The sequence below is a fragment of the Parasteatoda tepidariorum genome, chromosome 4 (genome assembly GCF_982258835.1).
Source record: "Parasteatoda tepidariorum strain Cologne lab strain chromosome 4, Ptep-v5.0, whole genome shotgun sequence".
NCBI lineage: Eukaryota > Metazoa > Arthropoda > Arachnida > Araneae > Theridiidae > Parasteatoda > Parasteatoda tepidariorum.
In genome coordinates, this window is record NC_141758.1 from 820,688 (window position 1) to 842,701 (window position 22,014).

General features: G+C 28.6%; 1 protein-coding gene across 1 annotated transcript; it reads right to left on the bottom strand.

Moving 5' to 3' along the window:
• Positions 1-4,037: 4,037 nt before the first annotated feature.
• Positions 4,038-17,237, bottom strand: Rpe (ribulose-phosphate 3-epimerase). The gene is made up of 5 exons (XM_016048912.4): positions 16,679-17,237; positions 10,297-10,404; positions 8,574-8,708; positions 8,005-8,091; positions 4,038-4,212 (listed from the first exon to the last, which is right to left on the bottom strand). The coding sequence occupies exons 1-5, from the start codon at positions 16,919-16,921 to the stop codon at positions 4,102-4,104; spliced, it is 684 nt and encodes a 227-aa protein (XP_015904398.2). The 5' UTR covers positions 16,922-17,237; the 3' UTR covers positions 4,038-4,101.
• Positions 17,238-22,014: the final 4,777 nt, after the last annotated feature.

Genomic DNA, 22,014 nt, shown 5'->3' on the forward strand with positions numbered 1-22,014 from the left:
GGCAATTTTATTCTTAAGAATATAATAATTCCTATTTTAAAAGTTGTTGAACATTTTTTACATACAGTAAAAGTATTTCATAAAGGCAATTTACAATAGCTGATGGAATTGTTTTAGTGAACTGATCATTACAAGCAATACTACATATTTAATTTTAGAATAGTGTTAAGGTCTTGTAAAATTAATGATGAAAAGTGCAATAGCATTTGAAGCCATTGGAAAATACTGAATGATGACTTCAATAGTAAGCGACGGAGAAAGGGCATTTAGGGGGGTGTTGGTCAATGAAAGCAAGTATGTTTCCAAGTAAGCTACAGCATTTTATTGTAAGATGAATGATAATTTTATCATCTACATATTTGCTTTTTTAGTCTAATGTTTTTCACTTAAACAACAGAGAAATTTAATCCCTTCCAAGAAACATTTGGCCCAGTAGCAGAAGGTTGGTAATTTTTAATTTGTAATTAAGGAGAGACACCACCCTAAGATGGTAAAATATTAACGTTTTTCTTGAATTTTTTTTTAAGTAATAGAGACAATGCAGAGACTCCTTGTTTTTTTTATGTTATTTAGTTACAATTTAAGTCTGTTTTAAAAATTTATCTTTTGCAAAATAGTAAAAAATAAGTTGGTGGCAGCTCCGTGTGTGGCTGGTCATCAAAAAGTAGCACCTCATTGGCCTCATGGATTTAGCAGTCCTGAAACAGAAAAACGATTTTGTTTGGATTTTCTGAAACATAAAGACATTATCTAAAAAGTAGCTTAGCGGTGTTTTGATTTTTGCAAAATTACCAGTTTTCATTAAAAAAATATTAATTAAAATACTAATATAAAAAAATTCTATGCTACTTTCTAAAGAATATATTTTTACGTAATTTAAAATAAAGAACAGTTTATTTTGTTGTATAGATCATGAGAAAAACGTTAGGCCAGGTAAAAAAACAGCATTTTGAAAAAAAACTTGTTTAAAGTTTTGACTTATGGTAGGGGAAAACTTTTAATTTTCCAATTTCAAATATTTTAATAAATCTTGTTAAAGTACAGATGCTAAGGATTGACATAAAAACCTACCAATTTTATATTTTTAAATTTGAATACATAAGAAAATCTAAGGCATTTTATATCAAAAAAAAAAAAAAAATCACAGCAAATTATTAAGTTTGCTAGTAACATGTAAATCAGTGAATGGCCCCTAATAAATTTTCATTAAAATTTGTTACCAAGTATAGTATTTCATTAATGAAATGATTAAAAAAAAATTAAATAATTTTTAAATGCAAATTCAATGAGTATTGAAGCTAAAAAAATTTGTCAGAAGTAAATTATTATATTCAGGGATGAAAGTACCAGTTAGCAAAAAAAGCTGAATTCTACATAAACGCAATCAAACATTATGAAATTAATAAATGTATGGAGCTTAAAAAGCTGAAAACTTTCATGCCTGTATATTGTCCCTACACTCAGTATATTTCACAAATCTGTGATAATTAAAATTTTTTATATCAATTGTTTTAAATGAAAGATCATTTAAAGATCAAAGATTTTAAATCAAGAGATGAATTAAAGTATTTTTGAATGATAAATCTGAAAAACATAAGATTTTTTGCTGCATTTAAAATATTGAAAGCTCCTCTCTTCATGCTTGCCTCTAAATATTATTAAGTTTTTTCCTTGAACAAATTAAGAGCACCGAAAATTTTGAAAGTAATAATACAATAATAAAATGCAACAAGTAAAAAACAGAAAAATATTATTTAAAAAAAAATCAATTAAGTAAAATCAATGTTGAAATACAATATGCAATTAGTGGATGGTCCTTCAGATAAAAAAATTACGTTTAAGAAACTCAATTAATTTTTATCTCTATTAAATTAAATGAATAAAGGGGAGATGGAAATTTTGAGGTTATGAAGCTTTGTGATTCTTGACTGCTCTGAGGATCAACATGAAAATATGTACTTAGTGAATGGTCCATCAAATTAATTCAAAGATCATGGTACTAATCTATAAATAGAATAGCGCAAGAAGGCCATTAGCTTGCCATTGACGAAGTTGATAGCACTTCAATAACTATGAAGTAAACAAGAGAAATAAAATTTTCTCTTGCTATTAAAATTTGGCAATGTTTAGTTGGTCCCTGAAAATTCGAGAGAAGTTTCGGTTCCATTTCAGAGAGTGGAAAATGAAGCCTGAAATTGAGAATATCTTGCAAAATAAAGCAGAGTTGCACATGAAAGTGCAAGAATCCTTCCCACTGAATCCAGAGCAACCCACATGGCAGTAGCTTGGTTGCCGCAAAATTGTGACTTCACGATACCCAGGGCAAAATATCCTTTTTGGAGCAATTTAAGCCAACTACTTCAATTTGGAGCATGTAGGAGCAGGTTTCCACAATTGGCGCGGATCGGTGCTGCACTTGCACCACTGCATATCATTTAGTTTCCCAGCTTAGACAGCAAATTCATCAGTTGACTTAGCAAGTTCATCTATGCAAAGCAATAATCTAAGGACTAATTTGGAAATCTAAGTAGTTCCAAGTACTCCTTGGAGACTTTTTTTATTTCCAAAGAGTTTCTAAGGAGTTTACGCACCCTGCGGTATAACTTCCAAACGAAGTTAGGTACCAAGAAATCGTTTTAGACAGACATTAGGAAGGGTACAAAGATTCGAAAAATGCAATAAAATGTTTTTCGAATTTTTGAAATATTCAGGGTGGGGTCCCCCGTTAAAATAAAATTTATGTGTTTTTAATATTTTGACATAAAAGGAAACTTAATGTAAGCTGTCTTCCTTACATCAAGCTTTTATGGGTAATAAGCTGAAGAATTTGTACTTGTATTAATGCTTACCTGCTTAATTTTCTGTTAAATGTATTTATAGTAATAGGTTTCTAAAAGTTAATATTTATTTATTGGGAGTACTAATTAGTTCGGTCCGTTTTTTTTGTGGTCAAAAATGCATTATTTTCATCAAAGTATTGCTGATCGCTGGCTACTACTTTTTCCCACCTCTCGGGCATTATTCGAATTCCTTCTCGAAAAAATGTCTCGTCGTTTGAGGCGATTCAAGTTAGGAGCCAATTTTTGATTTCTGCGAAAGAAGTGACCTGCAAAATCGTGATGCTTCCGTCGGAACAACCAGTAATCAGAAGGAGCAATGTCCAGAGAATATAGCTGATGCGGTAAAATATCCCACTTGAGCGTTTCCAAATAGTTTTTTACGACTTTTGAGACATCAGGCTGACCGTTATTATGCAGAAGAATAACTTTGTCATGTCTTTGCTCGTATTCCGCCCTTTTTTGTCCATAATGCATGGCTCAAATTAATCAATTGTAGCCTATACCAATCGCCCGTAATGAAATCACCAGTTTGTAGCAGCTCATACTATACAAAACTATTCACCATTCTCTACATGATTTATCAGTTGGAGTATTGTCAACATAAACTTCTACAAGCATTCGATGCGCTTCAGCTGCACTTTTCTTCCAATTAAAGCAGAAACATAAAACCTCCCGCAAATGTTGCTTCATTACCGCAAAATTTGACATATTCAACAAAGTAAAAAACAAGGTTTTTGTATGAAACTCAAAGCGATATAAACTGAATATTATTGACAGATGTTTAACCTCTCTGAAACCAGCTGTCACTATATAACAGCAGAGCCATTTTTTAAAAACGGACCGAACTAATTTGTACACCCAATAGTTTAAAATTTAATTTCCGTACCTAAAATTTCCTATTAATGGAGAACTATTAACACCTATTCTTTTAAAATTGGATATAGACTCAAGTGTTGGGAAAAACTAATTTTTTCTGTAAATTAATATTTTGTACTGTGACACTGCATTGTACAAAAATAGCCTTTTTTAAAAATACTTTTTGTTGTATAAACATCGTTATCAAGCGAGAGACCTGTGCACAATGACAATATAAGATGTTAATATGAAGTATAAACAACACTGCAATTCAATATCACAATTTTCATAAAGTTTTAAAACTTATAATCATGAATGAATTGGCTAATAAACAGACAAAGATAATGATTGTTTCTACATTTATTTGTAAGTAGGTAGAAAATACATAATATAAAAAGGGTTTATTTTAACATTTATTTAGACATTTTTTAACAGAATTTCTTAAAAGTTTTATCACTTCTTCAGGGGTGTTACTCTTTGTAATAGCTGTTCCAGAAACTATGAGATTAGCACCAGCCTGGAATTAAATAAGAGGACATTCAGATTATAAAGTTAAAATATTTGAAAAAACTTATATTTTCACAAAGAATTATCCTATCTGTTTTTTCTTTTTGTTGTGTTTTCAATGCAAACTTATTTCTAGAGTTAATAGACAATGAGTTAGCGCCTAAAGATCTCATCAATGAAGCCAAAAAAAAAATTTTTTTTTTTAAAAATCAGTTTTTATTGCACTTTTCAGAAACAGTGAAACTTTTTCTCTGTGTCTGGTTTTTACTTAAGGCATTTTTGTATAAAAATGTCTTAAGTAAACAGTAAGGTAAAGTTAGTTATTTTAATATAAAAATTACGAAACTAAATTTTATTATAGAAATATTGTTTAAGGGAAAATGAGTTTCCCATACCGTTTTGATGGGCATTTGAGTGGGCCCCGTAGGAACCAGTTCTCTAAAACAGGCTTGTTAGAAATTCAGTGATTGGCAACAATTGTAACAGTTATTTTTGCAGAGCAGAAATTAAAATATTTGTAATTGTTGCTTTTAGTAGGTTCATAAGTTTTAATAGACAAGAATGTCTAAGCATGACGGAAAAGCTGCACTGTTAAAGTACTTGAATTTAAATCAAACGTAATTAGTCTCAATTTATTAATTGAAAAAAAAATTCTGAAATACATTCAAACATCTTTTTGATTTCATTATTTTTAGCTTATGAAAAACAAGATTAATTTTGCATTTCAAAGGATGTAGAGGATAAAGCAGGATAAGTTTTTTTAAATTTTTCAGAGTCTGAAGTCTAACTATCTCATTCTCACAAATTTTGTAAAAAGTCTCTCCTTTGTTCTAGAATGACATTTTAATAAAGTAAAATTTAAACAATTATCCATAAAAAAATAATAGATTAATTGAATGATAGATATAAAAAATAGTCTCTCTATATAAAAAAGTGAATGTTCTCCTTGGAAATCTGAATACTTAATTTATGCACATAAATTAGGTGTACACTTTTTTTTAAAAAAAAAGTTCATGTTAATTTAACTCCCTTCAGTCACAGATTTGCGTTTTATGACCCAAATTATCAATCTAATAGCCCTAAAATGCATATTTGAATGAAAGTAACTTTCTAAAAGGTATGAGCAAAAAAAGTCTATAGAAATCAAATTTATTTAAAAACATACTGTGACAGATAGAAAAATGAAAACATGTCTATTTTAAAAACTTCAACTCAGTACGTGATCTAGTATCAATTCAATTAAAAAGATCCCCCAAACACACCGATTTCAGGAAAGATGCATTAGAAAATAACACCATAATTGATCAAACACTTAAATTGTCTTTTACTAGCACAATCTTCATAAATTCTCTTTTGCTCTCCCTTCTTGTCTTTCATGAAAGAATATTTGTTTCTAAGCATGGCCAATATCTTTAAAGCATTTCAAAGCAGATTTCTTCAGTGTGTGAAAAAGTATAAGGACATGTGAAAAATCGCCAATTCTAGAAGTTTTATTTACGAAATTATGGGCAAATTTTTGGAGCAAAAACAGTAGAAAGACTAAATTCTCTTGTGTAATTAAAATGTTCTAATAGAAATCTATTTAAATATACATTTTAACTTTTAAATCCAAATGATTTTGGAAAAAAGTAAAATGAAATTGTTTTTTCTTCCATAATTATTGAAAATAGAAAATGACAATTCCAGGTTAAAAGATATAGCTTAAGAATGATTGTAAGGAGAGTTTGCCAATATATAAACAAAATTTGAATTTGTCATGTTCATCAAAGACTGTTCGAAATGTTTTAGTAAACATCTTTTTTATGGAAAATCAGTGTAATATCTACATCTTACAAACCATCATAAGAGAAGACTTTACCAAATAGTACATTTCTTTCAGTCACCAAAAATGAACTGATATAATTTTTATAAACAAAAAAATTCAACCTTGACATGATGGTTTTAGCAATTTTTGGTACGATGAGCGAAAGACTAAAGAAGTGTTTTTCAAAGATAAATATGGTAGTGGTTTAAGGCAGGGTTGGGGTTTTGGACGTCCTAAACTGGTTTTGGACAGGACAAGTGTGTTTTACTGTCTTAAACTGGGTAAAACTGCCCAAAACCTTGAACTTTGGTAAAAGGTAAAAATTCTATAGGTGTAACTATTGTACACATAATAATTACATATATCAATAAATATTTGAAATTTTTTATACAATTTACTTTAACTTATCAAAAGAAAATAATATAATATAATAGGAAAAGGTTTATAATTTTTGAAGCTCCATAATTTTTGAAGCTCCATAATTCATTGAACAACAAAAGTGAATACCTAATCCTTTAAATATAAATATGCTTTTAATACTGATAAATAATGTTTTTGCATAAGGATAATAATGCAATATTAAAAAATAATAATTTTTTAAAAAAAATACTAAATTTGTTTAAAAATTAACCTTTTATTTTTCACAATATTTTTCTTTAAAAATGTTATAATTTCTGCATCACAGGATGATAAAAAAGATATCTATTTTTTAAAAAAATTGTTTTTAAATATAAATATATTAGTTTAAATTGGAAATACAAAATAACTGAAAAATGTATTAACAGTTTTGAAGGGCATGGCATCAGTTTCAGTTACTGACACGTCACCACTATGCTAAAAGAATTGAACATGAATGAAATAAAAGTATTCTTGAATAGTACTATAGATAAACAAACCTGTTTATCACTAACCAAGCACTTAGTCCCTAATAGCTTAACCTGTATGGCAAGGTCAAGCTTCATTTATGTGCTATTAAATGAGAGGACCAATTGAACTTGATTACTGATTAATCTTCCTTTGTTTAATGTTTAAATTGAAGAGTCAAACAATATTAATAAAACATTATACTTTTAAAAACAAATATTCCGTAGTAGATTTAATTATCAATATGTTATTAGTTCTATGTTTATTTTACCTCTTAAATATTATTAAGATAAAATTGTGACATAATTTGAGTAAAAGGGTTTTGGACAGGACGGTTTAAACCGTGGATTAATCTATTCTGTCCTAAACCTTGCCAACCCTGGTTTAGGGCACTTTTGCAGCAAATGTAACCATTCCAATAGTCTTTATCAAAAGTAAAATAAATTTGGACAAATATGTTATGTTAGGAGAAAGTTTATTACTTAAAAAACGACAGATTACTTCAGGGTATTTTTTCAATTGGATAATACACATTTCTAAGAGTGCAAAACTCTCGAAGCTAAATCTGTAAATTTACTTGATTAGCTGGGGAGGAGTACAAATAAGATCTCGTCCTCTATTGACATAGAGGACGCTTGGGAAAACATTTCGGTGGACATTTCTTTCAGGATTCCCTCTCCTTATTCAAGTGATTGAAAAAATAGATAGTTTTAAGTATCGAAGAAAATTTTAAGCATTTTAGAACATGTCCTTATACTTTTTTCCATAATTTGTTTAGCATTACTTTTTGCAAAATCCACATTTTGAAGCCATTTTTTTTTCTCACTATAAGAGTTGTTACAAAATTACACAATGTTGGAACATAAAATAAAAATAAAGCATATTTTCATTCAATTTAATATCGAACTTCTACTACTAACACATTGTAATAAAAATCAGTAAACTAATTTGAAGGGGAAAAAAAAACACTACGTATAAAATAAAATCACATAAATGCCAGGAAGCAATGCAAAAAAAAAAAAAAAAAAAAAAAAAATGACTCCAGCTCATGTATATCTTCAAAACTGACGAAAAATTTAAACAATAGAATGAAAAGCAACAATCATAATATTTATAAATAAAAATATAGCTTACTTCAGCACATAAGTCTATAGTATTGGGGCCAACACCACCATCTACTTCTATATCCAGATTCTTATAAGCAGATCTTAAAAATTTGACCTGAAAAAAAAAAAAAAACTTTTTGGTTTTAGTTAACTATATACATTTGAGCAGATACTATCCTAATACAAATATTTGCCTAAAATAGTACAATTCAGATTGACAAAAATTTATAAATGGTCTATTATTTGACAAACCACTGAGTTTATATTTTAAATCCAGAAAATTTTATTTAGCTTCCAACATACTATTACAAAGTTTGGAAACAGTAATTGATAAAACTAGCATGAAAGTAGTTTAAATTACTACCAAAAATTATTTGAGCTTTATTAATTAGAGATTTTATTAGATTAATTTTATATAATTAGATGGAGGAACATTTTACTTTTTTATTTTAATAATTCTATGTGAAGTTAGTCAACCTTATATTTAACATTTATTACTGAACATATTATTTGCCATTAAACACAAAATGAATAGTTTTATTTGAAACTTAAATTGATTACATAAGTTGGTAAAATGCTTTTCTAAAGCTTTCTTACTTTTTCCATCATATCTACCATGAATTTTTGGCCACCAAATCCTGGCTCAACAGTCATAATGAGAACAAGATCAACCTCTTCGATGTAAGGAACAACAACTTCAACAGGAGTTCCAGGTTTGACACCGATTCCAGCCTAGAAAAGAAAAAGAAAAATCTTCATTGAAACTTAAATTTAAAAAAAAAAATTTTTTTTCTCTTAAATGTTTTGATTAAATTACATAACTTTATAATTAAAGAATCACTATCAATCACTTTAATCGTGATGACCATCGACTATAAAATGTTTTTTAACCAGATTTTTCAATTTATAATTAGCTGTTATTTTGTACAAATGAGACATTCATTGTTAATAAACTTTCTAGTGTTAATAGTAATTCTGCAAATGAAGTTAACATTTGAGTATAATGATTAGAATGTCCCCAAAAAAAAGCATAAGTAACTAAAACTTTTAAAAGTAGGTAAAAAAAATCTATGAAACAAATAATAAAAAATTAATTAGAACATTTTGAAATTAACACTTCTTTCCATTTATTATAAAAACTGGATCGTCTGAAATTTATCTTACTGTCCATTTCCAGTTTAAATTTATCTAGAGATTTTGTAACTTGCCTTAGGGACTTAACTTGTTTGGAGCTAATTTTCTTGTGGGCATAAAATTTAGTTTTAACATTAGTTATTATATACAATTTTTCATTCTTCTTTTTATTTATATTTCTACAGAAAAATTTTAAGTTTGGTTTCAAAACTGTAAAAACAATTCAGAAACGTTTTGTATGGAAGGAACAAGTAACTTTACTTATAACAATAAATTGTAACTTGTAGTACGTACAGGTTAAGCGTGTGGTTTGATAATTTAATTGTATCATAGTATTAATAAAATGTGATTATGATAATTTAAAAGTTTTATATATTTAAAGAATTACATTTTATCACATTCATGATAAAATCACATACCTTAAACACTGAAGAACTACAGTTACATTAATCTCTTAAAAAATTTTTACATTTAATTACTCTTTTCAAATTTTTCATTTAGAATTTTTTCACTTATTTAAAAATGCTATACTAAATAACTTGAAAATTAATAATGTAATTAATACTAGCTTGCAATTATTAACTGTTATGCAAATTGCTTGAATAGTTGATATTTCTTTCTGAAGAAAGGATTTTTTTTCTTTTCATTTCTTCAACATTGGTTTTAAGAAATCTATTTTTTCAGAGGCAGTTTATTTCATTAAGTAAGAAGCTTGTTATCTCTGAATAAGGGGCCGTTCAAAAAGTACGTACATCCCGAAGGGGGGGAGGGGATTTGCTATTATGTACGGTTTTGTACGATGGGGAGGGGGGGAGGTATTATACAAAGTACGTACTTTATAAACATACACCAAATTTAAATTTGACTTTATCCTACACCCTCCTTAAGTAAATATTTCATTTTATTTAAAACATAATTATTTTAATTTTTATGAAAAAGGGGGGTAGACTAATAAAATGTACGTACTCTAAGGGGGGGGGGAGTAAGACCTTATGTACGGTAATGTACGAAGGGGGGGGAGGGGTTTAAAATTTCTCCATTTTTGTGTACGTACTTTTTAAACGGCCCCTAAAGCACTTAATATTTTATGAAATGCTACTGTTATAAAGAAATTATTGTAATATAGATTTGACATTCTGAATGAAAATTGAACTAATTAATGATGCTTTGTCAAAATGAATATCACCTTCATTCCAGCTTCTTTGATTTTTCTGATCACACCCAAAGGCTTTTCAGTTGCCTCAATGTGAAAAGTGTATTGTTCAGCTCCTGTATCAGCCATTGGTTCCACCCACTTGAAATTTAAAAAAAATAAGAGTTAGTTAAAGCTAAATAATTAACAACAGTTAGTATTATACACTTAATTGCACACTAAAAATGTTTTCAATTTGCTAGAAAAAACTAACACAGTAAAACATTCTTGGGACTGAAAAATCTGTCCATTTATAAGAGTTGTCAGTTTAAGGGAAGGCTACCCTAATAACGAAGTTTAACACTGTAAATTGTTTTTAGAATATTTTCAAAGATGTAGAAATAATTAAATAATCTACAAAGATATTTATTCAAACTTTAAGAAAGATAAAAAAGAATATATAAAGAAGTTTGATATAAATACATAATTCCATATGTAGCAACAGATAAATGAATATAATTTTCCTATTAGCATAGATACTCAAGTTAGACATATGATACCGAATAGGAGCTTTCAGTCCACAGTCGGTTTCAATTAATAGGTTTGCATCCCCTTACCCACTTACCTATCATTTGATAGGGAACGTGGTTAATACCTTCTTGAAAGTAAACCTCCCACGATTCACAGAAAAAAATAGCAATGCATACCTGTAAATCATGAGGTCCTACGCAGTTGATTATTCACAATTGATCAGCTATCAAGTGTCTGAATAAATGTTTTAAAAGAAATTTTCAATGGGGAAGAAACATTGAGAGCACTTAAGATGTCATTTCAACTTGAGGGGTCTCATAACCTGTGTAGTCCAGATGAAAAGATGCTGCTGTCCGAATCAGAAGAGCAGTATCATTTTCTCTCTTTTCTTTACAAAGATAAGGCAAGGGGACAAGAGAAAGATTGATTCTTCAGTAGTGAAATAGCTTAACAATATTTTTAGCTATGGATAAGGCAAAAAATTTACATGCTTTAAAACTGGTGAAAAGCATGCAAATATAGAGGCGTCTGTTTTGCAGGCGTGTCCATAACAGAAGGTTTCACTGTATATATAATATCGTTGCCAAGAGGAAGGATAAAAACCTGCCTTAGGTAGGGGAAGAGGGCAATATATTTAGTTAAGAGAGAATCCAAGTGATACACAAATTTAAGTGCTCTGATATGAAAATTAGGGGAATTCTTGCAAAAAAAAATCTGCAAAATGTTTCATTTTAAAGAATAAGAGAAATCTGAGTAATAACAATTAGTCTATTAAATGGATCGAGGGAAAAGAATGCTTCTCACAGTTGATTAAAGGGAAAGTTACAAAATATTAATTCCTACTTGAGATCTAATTTTAGTATAAGGAAAGAGGAAGTGAATAATTAATAGTGAAAAAGCGTTAAGTTTTGAATATTAAATAAGAAAGAAGACTTAGATAAAGAAATAATATAAAAAGATTACTTGAAGGTTTTTATGTTACATCCCCCCCCTCTCCTTTAAAAATTTTAATTTCCATCTAAAAAAGCATAGAAATAATCTATTTGCAAAACTTTCCCTATGTCAGATGAACAATTAAAATGAAAAGAGTAAAATAAATGCAATATGAAATATAAAAAAACGTAATTTTGCGATATATTAAACACATTATTACACATTTTATGCAGATAATTGTTTGTAGACCTACTTTACAATCAAATGAATTTTTATTTATTTTTCAAAATTTTCTCTGACTCTTTGTAAGTTCAGTTCTAAGTTAGTTTATTTTTCTTGAGGATCTGTCACCAATAAATGCTCTTCTTCAATACTACTTTCATATGAAATTGTAAATTTCCACACTCACTTTAAAAGTGTAAATATTCAAAAACATGAGATATGAAAATACAAGTTGACATTTTTTTGTTATAGGGAAACTTTCAATCTGAAGTTAAAACAATAGTAATGCTTACTTTTTTTAAAAAAAGTGACACATTGGTTGTCATTCACTTTATTTATTTTTTTATATTTGTACCTGTGGCAGAATTTTTTCAGGCTTTCTGCGACATGCCTCTCAAATACTAACACCTTTCTGCAAGACACTTTTGAAAATAACAAATATACATGTTTCTAATTTAAAGTAACAAAAGTGTCAACTTAAAAAAAAAAAAAAAACTTTGTAATGTATGAAAGAATTTTTTTAGTTGAATATGCAATCTTTTTTTATTCTAATATTATGGGTGATATTCTCGCATTCTGTAGGAGAAAACGTAGTAATTATTTTATGTAGTGTTTTGTAAATTATTATCATATAAATAAAATAATTAAAAAAATTGTGAAATCTGTAACATTAACTACTGAAGAAAAAGATTGAGCAAATCACACAAGTCTGACTCTTCAAAAAGGGGTTACTAAATGCAAATTTTCATTTCGAGATTCAGTTGTAATAAATAATGTATTAAAAATATCAAATTTTAAAAGCTATGTGAAAAGCAATAGTAATAACTGCCTTAAAAAAAATAGTATGGAAATTTCTGCAGAAAAGAAAACCACATTTTTTACTTTATTATTCTTCAGTTTTTATTATTCTCAAATGAGAATAGAAAAATCACAAGCATTTTTTCTCCATCCGACGCGCGAGAAAGGCATATTTTGAATATAATTCTGGTAAAACCTTTCAAAAATTTCTGCAGAAAAGAAACCCAATTTTTTCCCCTTCTCTAAGGAAAAATCTTTCTGCAAGAACTCGATAATATTCCACAACGATTCTGTCATGGCGATATTTGTCATGTCAATAAAAAAGTATTTGAACATATATAAATATATTTTTGTAAAAATTTCCTGAAGTTGGGAATTTTTTTTTCTTCTTTCATTATCTTGGATTAGCATACATGCCCTAAGTAGTAGAGCACCATTACTATAATCAGCCTCAAGAATAATAGAAAATTGAAGATTACTTTTAATTGTGCTATCTAAATCCTTACTTTTAAGTCCATTTTTTGCTTCATTTTCTTTAATTCACTTTTTAAATTCTTGAGTTTATTATTTTTTTTATGTCTAAAATTTCCTTTTCTTAAGCCTTTGACGGCTATGAACGGGTTCGGCTCGCAATCGGATCTTGCTTCATAAAGCTCGCAAACGAGTTCCCCAAAACGATTTCGACTAAAATGTTATAAACGAGCACTACTAGCATAGCGAAAATTTCTCCCCAATGCCAGCTGAGCTCGTTCGCCATTATTATTCTGCATTGATTATGTTAAAAGCGAATCCTAATCGCAAAATGTAGTTAGTTTTAATGTCTACAGATGGCAATACGGCTTCCATAAAATTCTTTTCATAATGAAGGGGGAATTTCTTTTTTACCTTGTTCTTTTTATGCGTATTTTGGCGAATTTTTTAGGGTGTAAAATGGTTCAAAAGCGAAAGTTTGATAATTATGATGATGATTAATGATACAGAAAGTTTATCAAGTTTTGAGTCTGATGAAGACTTTGTTCACAGTATTTAGGTAATTATTGTATTTAAATGCTTCATAAAGTTTTACATTAGTTGTATTTATTTAGTCCTTTCAATTTAATATTTGTCTTATACAGTACACTCTCGATTATCCGTGTGGGGATTATCCGGTTTGCGGTTTATCCGCGTTCCTTTCGGAGTCACAAATTTTTTTTAAAGAGAAACATTTTCAAGATTATCATGCATGTAAAATATATGTTGATATGAATAGAAATCTTGTCAAATCAGTCTCGTCATTTATTAACAGAATATGAATCTAATGTTTTTAATTGATAATAATCGCTGCAATAGTAAGTTATGAAGTTATAACACTTTTTGAAAGCAATATTCATTATTGGATGCAGTATATTAGCAGCATGGTCAAAGGTAAAATCGTCTACGTTATCATGATCGTGGAGAAAGATCATACTGCTTGATCTTCTTATATTGAAGAATATGATAGCAGTATTTTTGAACAAGGAAAAGAAATTGAAGGTTTCTTGATGAGGAAAATTTAGAAGATTCGTTTCAAAGTGATGTATGTGAGCTTGACTTCCAGTATTTAACAGATGAGGAAATTGTTATTAACTGTGTTGTTAAATCAAATAGTGATGATGGTACTGATGCAGAAGATGTAATAAATGAGGGAAATACAATTCCTGATTCTGCTGCTCTACAATCTGTGGAAACTTTATTAGATTGATTATATGGGAGAATGAGGATTTGATTACGGTGACGTTACTACAGTACGTAAAATATGTGCCAATATACGGCAAGAGATGAACAAACAGCAGAAGCAAAGACGCATTACACATTTTTTTAAGCAGTAAATGTTAAATTCCTAATTTGATGCTATACAGCATGCAAATGTAAGTAATTTTTATATTTTTTGTACTGATGTTCATTTTTTCTTTAATAAAAAGGAGTTTTCGGATTATCCGTGTTTTTCGATTGTCCGTGCAATCCGTCCCGGTGATTAATACGGATAATCGGGAGTGCACTGCATTTATAATTAACTATTATTATTTATATAATTGATTATAATCATTTATAATTTACTATTTAATAAGTATAATTTATTAATTATTTTAAAGAGCGTAAAATCTGTTATTTATGTACTATAAATAATTTAAGAAATTTTTAAAATGTGTGAGGCGAGCTATCTACGGCACCGCCAGAGAAGGATGACATTTTCGGAAGAATGGCAGGGGAAAACAGCTGCCACTTTCGACTACTGTTTACTCATAATACTGTGCGAATTAAGTAAACGAAAATTGCCCATTTCCCTAACCGTCAAAGGGTTGAAAAAAAATTCTTTTCATTCTTTATTTATACTTTTATTTTCGTTATTGGTATTGCTATTGCAATCTTTAAGCTGGATTTCAAGAAAACTGCATAAAGACAAATTGCTTTGACCATCAGAAAAAGCTATCAGTTTTCTCTGATTTTTCATTGCAACTTGCTTAACACAATCTATCACCAATTGGAATCTAATGCAAGCTTTTAAAGACTAATTTACCATATGCCGTATTAAGTTTAAAGTACTTATTGTGTCAACACTTATATTGGTAGTTTTATTAGTCACAATTAGATATTAGGCAATTTTAATATTTTCATTTCAATTTTGAACATATTTTGAGTATACCTGGATACTATTTCTTGTCATTCGTGTTTGGTCATTTTCTTATCCTAATACTGGAATTGATTCTCAGCGATAAGAAACTTGGTTTGCTTATAGAAATGTCTGAGCCAGCCTAAACACTAATGTCGGACTCAAACATTGACATGTCCGACTTTTTTTTTGATTAAAATTCAAAGTTTATCTTGATTAAAATTCAAATTTTCACAGCTAATATTTAATTCATTTTTAAGTTATTTGTATTAGTTTTAAATTTTTTTGATACTTCCATATTTATAATTTTTGCCACATTCAAATATTAAAAATAAAATTCAATAATAGTAAATAAATGTTTGTATTGTCAAAATAAATATTATCAAATGAAATGTTACAGATCAGAAAGAAAGTTAATAAATTTTAGTTAATCAGTTACATTATTTCTGCTATTTAAACAAACACCAATTATTTTCATAACTGTGAAATATTTTGAAATTATTTTTAGAACTAAAGTATAGATCAAAATAAATAAAATCATTAATCATCAATATAAAGATCATTAAAAAAAATCAATACTATTTTTCAGATTAGTATAAACAATGGTAAAAATTGTTTCAAATCTGATTAACACTTCAATTGAACACCTAGACACCAAGGAAGGTTCTTGTTTAGAGACTTGAAAGTCTATTTCTTTACTTTCATTTGTACTTCACTCACATTACTTTTTCTCTTGCTTTAATAATTTTCTGAAAATGGTTGTTGTAGTTCATTTACGTCGCACTAGAGCTGCACAATAGGTTATTGGCGACGATCTGGGAAACATCCTGAGGATGATCCAAAGACAAAATTCAGAATAACATTATAAAACAAAATTTTTCTTCTCAAACACATAGAGGTTCCTATTCAAGTGAAATGAATTCATTCTAACTACTGGTTTTCAGTGATAAATTGATTCAAAAAATGTCTTTCAATAATTATTCAATTTATAAGAAACACTTTTAAAAATAATTTTGTTAACAATTTTCAATATTTAAATAGTTTAACAAATATTTCAGATGATTGCAGATACAAATATCTAACTCTAAAACAAAACTTGTCTCAAGAAAACACTTCTGATTGTTTTACAATCAAAAACATACTGGATGAATGAGTCGAAGGAGGTTATATCAATTGCATAAGGGTGAAAACAATACAGAATGAAGAACTAAATTTGCTGCAAAAATAGAGAGAGCCAGTTACTTTACAGATCAGAAAGACCTCCAGACGGAGGAGGACAAACAAACCTCATAAATAAAAATTAAATGGAAAAAAAATACCAACTTTTGCTGGGTCAGCTACCATCATATGCATATCACAAAAGGTAGAAGGAAGTTTTTTTTTCAAACATTTGACTACGGGATGACCAAAAGTTAAGTTAGGGACAAAATGTCCATCCATCACATCTAAATGTAAATAATCAGCTCCAGAATCCAATAATCGTTGAGATTCTGCATATATATTTGATAAATCAGAATTTAAAATAGACGGGCCTATTTTACATTGAATAGTAGCACAAGACGACATTTTTAAAGTAAGTTTAATTGCGCTGGCAGAATTAATTTAATTTAAAAAAAAAAAGAGTTGTTACTAGTCGACCTTCCATGCGAAAGTAGGCAAAATACTTTTTGCAAGAGAAATGATAAAAGTTTATCGCTACAAAATTAAATTTATCTTCGTTCTTCGGAGATGATTCATGGAGTTTTTAACTGCGCTTTAACACATTTCTCGAGATAAATGAGAAAATTCTATTTATGGAAATCTGTAGATGACCACTTGAAATCTTTGTTTTCATTTGATTATCTACAGACAACTCCACCCTATTTCTGACAGTCGAAGTTTCAGTTCATAAATCGCGCGAAGTATGTTTATTTTTGTCTGACTGTCTTTTTATTTTTGTTTAAATTAAAATTCTTCGCTAACAAATTAAGTAATCACTTTTCGTTATTTCATATTTTCAATGTAAAAATTTTATTTCATTTTTAGCCATTTTTTTTGGTTTTAAATATCTTTTAGTGCCTAGTATAATAGTTAGGGAGTTGATAACATTTTTTTATCATTTAAATTTCATTTTGTGTTTGAAAATACAAACAAGTATTTTTTAAGACCATTTCAAAGATTAAATAGTATTTTGAGACTTATAGTGAAATACTTGGGGGATATTTCCATGCTGCGTGGTGTTTTTTATTTTAATATTCTTAAATTACATGCTGTGACTTGCATAGACTGATGTGCCTCCCCTATAAGATTTTTAAATGCACCCTATTGTGGAATTTAACAAATTTTTTTAAAAATTTTAATATGAAACAAGCACACTATGAAGGGACATTCGGGTATTTATAATCATTCATTTTATATTAAATTATATTAATTTATTGATTTTAATTTAATTAATGACGAATTACTTCCTTAATATTATTTAATAAGGATTAAATAATTTAGATAGCAAGGTGAAATTTAGAAAAAGTACAAAATTGGAACATTGTATACACTTACAACATAATTTTGGAAATTGGATTTATGAATACGAGAAAATAACTCTCTATCTTACAATATTTATATTCAAAGTTCACTTCTAGGTTATTTTTATTTGTAAAGTGAATTAAAAAAAATTTATGATTCAGGGCTGATTGTGCTCCGGAAAAAAATCCGAATTTCGGGATTTTTCGCTAACAGTGATCTGAAAGTTTCCGGAGGTAGAAAATCCAGACGTTTCAAAAAATCATTGATCAAAGAGAATTCCGGAAATCAAATTTTCAAAGGTGGAACTTAAAAACACAGTTTTAATTGTTTGTAAGGGAGAGCCAGAGAGTTACTTTATAAGCTTATATTCATGATTAATATTCATTTTTTATAAGAAAATAGTTGTTATAATCATAAATTCAAGAAAGAAAGACATATTTGTAAATTTAAATTACTTCTCCAGGTCATCATAGGTATGTGTACAATTTTGAATATATTTTAAGTAAGCTAAGAAATACTGAGATAAAGGAAAAAGACCTGGTTTAAATTTTTTCCAATTTAAACTTTTTTTTTTCAACTCAGGAAATTTTCCGGAATTTTGACTTGGGCTCACACACAGTCACCCCTGATACGCTTTTAAAAATGCCCAAGTATTTAGATATACCTGCTGGTGGCAATTATAAAAATTTTAACTGTAATTATTTTTTTATTATTTTAATTGCTTCCTTTTTTTATTTTTTAGCATTCAACTTATCTTTGTGTGTTGGGTATTTATAGTCTTTTTTTTTATTACAATTTATATATTTTAATTTAAACAATTTTAATGTTAATTAATAAAAAATAACAATAATAATTGTGATAAAAGAGCTGAATTTAAAAAAATGACTGAATTGGGACATAATATATATTCATCGATTTACAACATTGAAATGAAATTTATCTTAATAATACAAGAAAATAACTCACAACTATATTCAGATTTTACTTACGGGTTTATTTTTTTTGTAAAGTGAATAAAAAATATCTTAATTATTTTTATTGTAAACTATCATTACCTTTCTGAATGAAATGCAAGGTGCCCAAGTAATTAGACATGTTGACGGTGATTATAATAATTTATAAAGATGTATTTTAAAATAAATTAAATGTAATGTTCTTGAAGGAAAGTAAAAATAAAAAATAGATGACTATTTTAATTTAAGAAATTGTATGGGGTCTATCACTTAAAATAAAACAAGCTCTTTATAGCTCAAAATAAGATTCAACATTCAGTTGGGGTTCAGTTTAGTGTATTTTTTTAACTTCAGGAAATTCATTTTATTGAATTACAAAAGAAATCTTAAAACAATTTTTTAAACTAAAAGAAATTAGAAATTAATATAAAAAGCAGTAAGCAGTTTAAAATACCACATTCGAGTTTCGCTTTTCAGAATAATATTCTATTATTAAAAATAATGAGATTTAAAAAAGAAACAAAAAGCACAGGGAAATAAATTCTTGCAACTGCCAAAAAAAAAAAAGGGATATAACATGGATTGATGATGAAATAGGTCCAAATAAAAGTGGTGATTAAATGCCTGATTCGGAAAACTTCGTTATAATACCGGATTAAAAATATCAGGATTTTTTAAACCTTCTGGTAAAGCCTAACAATAGCTGTTAAAATAGGATGTAAAAAATCTTTTGCATAGCAATAAAATTGGCACAAATAAAGCACACATTTAAATGCGTGATTCAAGTGTCGTATTTATACATGTTAAATATATCAGGAGTGTATGAATAGTGCCCAAAAACAATAGAAAAATTAGCTTGGATTTACAATAAAGTTGGCACAAATAAAGCATGCCAAAGTAATTACAATTTGAAAGTCGCGAGTTGTTACAATATCATATTAAAAAGATCTGGATTTTATGAAACTTGGAAAACCAGCAATAACCTCCAGAAACACGTTTGAAAAGTTACTTGGATTAACTGAGATTAAGATGTAAAGATTGGGCATCTCTGACGAGCAAGGCACGTCTACCAGAGGTCTATTGTACCCAAACCCCGTGATTAGCATGAGAGCCTTATAGCTGAGATGAAATTCAGCAGACACCTTACAGGAACGTCTTGCAGCTCCCAGGCGTTGACACAATGTTGCCCTAAATGCTCAAATCTTTGAGCAGAATAGACCTCACAATCACAGAGTATGTGTCGTGATTAGGACTGGGCGATATAAGAAATTTTATATCGTGATGCATCTTCAGTTTTGCATCTCGATATAGCGATGTATTGCGATATAGTATTTTTGAAATTCATTTACTTGTAAGGCGCAGAAAGTCGGATTTCTATCAAAACTTCATACTCAGATTGATTTAAATCAATTTATGAATTTGATGTATATGTTTTGCTTAAAAAAGATATTAATGTTATATTTTCTGAAAATGATCGCCCAAATAACGAAAGATTTCTTAGTTTAAAAATAAATAATAATAAAATAAATAAAATGAAATTTATCTGTATATTTACCTAACAATATAGAAAGAAAATTTAAAAAATAAGTTTGTTAAAAATTATTTGTATGCTTAACAAAGTGCTAAATAAATTAAACAAAAAAAAAGCACTTTTAAAGCAACACTATTTTTTATCATTATTATTTCACATAAATAATAAAGTTAAATTGAATAATTACGGAATTCTGAAGGAAGAAACAAAGTAAGGTTTAATTTCTTAAAAATAAAAACAAATTAACTATGATATTCAATAATATATTCAACTGACAATATTGAAAAAAAAATTGAAAAACATGATTATACTCTTTAATAAAACGAAGTGCTAAATGATTTTAAAAAAAGAAGTTGCAATCACAAACATTACTAATTTTTTTAGATAAACAAAATTGATTGACTTATGTCCAAATCCAAAAGAGGAAAAATAAGTTTTGTTATAATTTTATTTATAAAAATGAAAACAACTAAAGATTTATAAATTTAAAATCAGTAATAAAAACCCATTAAATTATTATTATATCCAAAAAGTTTTTAATAAATTAAAATAAAGTAAAAATAGCTTAGGCTTAACAAATTTAATTACTTTTTAATTTAATTCTTTATGGGCTTTTATTCTTTATTTAATTTAATTCTTTATTTTAAATTAGATTTCCGTTTGTAATAAATTCAATAATGTAAAATAATACTTAAGCATATAATATCAAAATTAATTTTCACATTTAAAAATAAAAAAGAAAGTTTTGTTTAAAAAAAAAAATTTACCTAATTAATTAGGAAACACATCTTTATATATTCTTTTCAATAATAGATTATGTTCAGAACAAGGTAACGACGGCGATCACAAAGTCAGTCCCACTGAAAATAATCTACAAGAAACGATATCAAGTCGCGACAAAGAAGAAGAAAAAAAACTAAGAGGTGCGGAAACGAACATGCGAGATCACGATGTATTTTCTCAAAACGGAGTCTGATTCTACCACTCATCAATCAAGGCCGTTTCACTACAACGATACGAACATCGTCTTCCCCAGCGCGAGTTGGTATCGGAACGTAAGAGATCCTTGCGTGCCTTGTATCGCTATATCGTTCATCTTCTTTACTCGACGGCTTAAATCAGATTTCTGATGCATCGCCTGGAACGAAAGTCGCTGTATCGGCCTGCCAATACAGGCGTTAAATCGATATGTCGAGATATATCAATTTATAGCCCAATCCTAGTCGTGATGTCTCTTCTTCAAGGTGACAACCCCACCAAAGAGAATTGGAGGAATCATCTGAGGATGCAGTGTCCGGTAAGAAGACCAATGATCTTCCTTAGACTATTTCTATTAAGCTTTAAAAGCTCTTTTTGACGTACACTAGGACAGTCGCGATTTAGCTCCTTAGCTTGTCTCTGACCGTCAGCAGTGTGCCATTGCTCATGGGCAATTTTGCCATAGAGCTTGAAAATGGACGCCCTAAATGAGGTGGGAGAAATTCCCAGTGCAAGTTCAGGGCCCCAGAAAATTGCATTAGAGCCAGCTCGTGCCTCTTCATCAGCTAGCTCATTTCTACCGATACCCATATGTCCAGGTACCCAATGCAGGGATACCTTGTTATGAGTGGATAAGTCACAGTGACTGTCAGAACAGATGCGGATGGTCGTATTTTGATATCCCTTGTCTAAGC

What these genes read in the sequence shown, in the direction of transcription:
- Rpe (XM_016048912.4), bottom strand. Translation starts at nt 16,921, where the DNA reads ATGTCGTCTTGTGCTACTATTCAATGTAAAATAGGCCCGTCTATTTTA. An exon ending in TCAAAGAAGCTGGAATGAAG is followed by an intron (nt 8,709 to 10,296) that starts GTGATATTCATT and finishes TTTCTTTTCTAG; the next exon opens with GCTGGAATCGGTGTCAAACC. An exon ending in CTATAGACTTATGTGCTGAA is followed by an intron (nt 4,213 to 8,004) that starts GTAAGCTATATT and finishes ATTTAATTCCAG; the next exon opens with GCTGGTGCTAATCTCATAGT.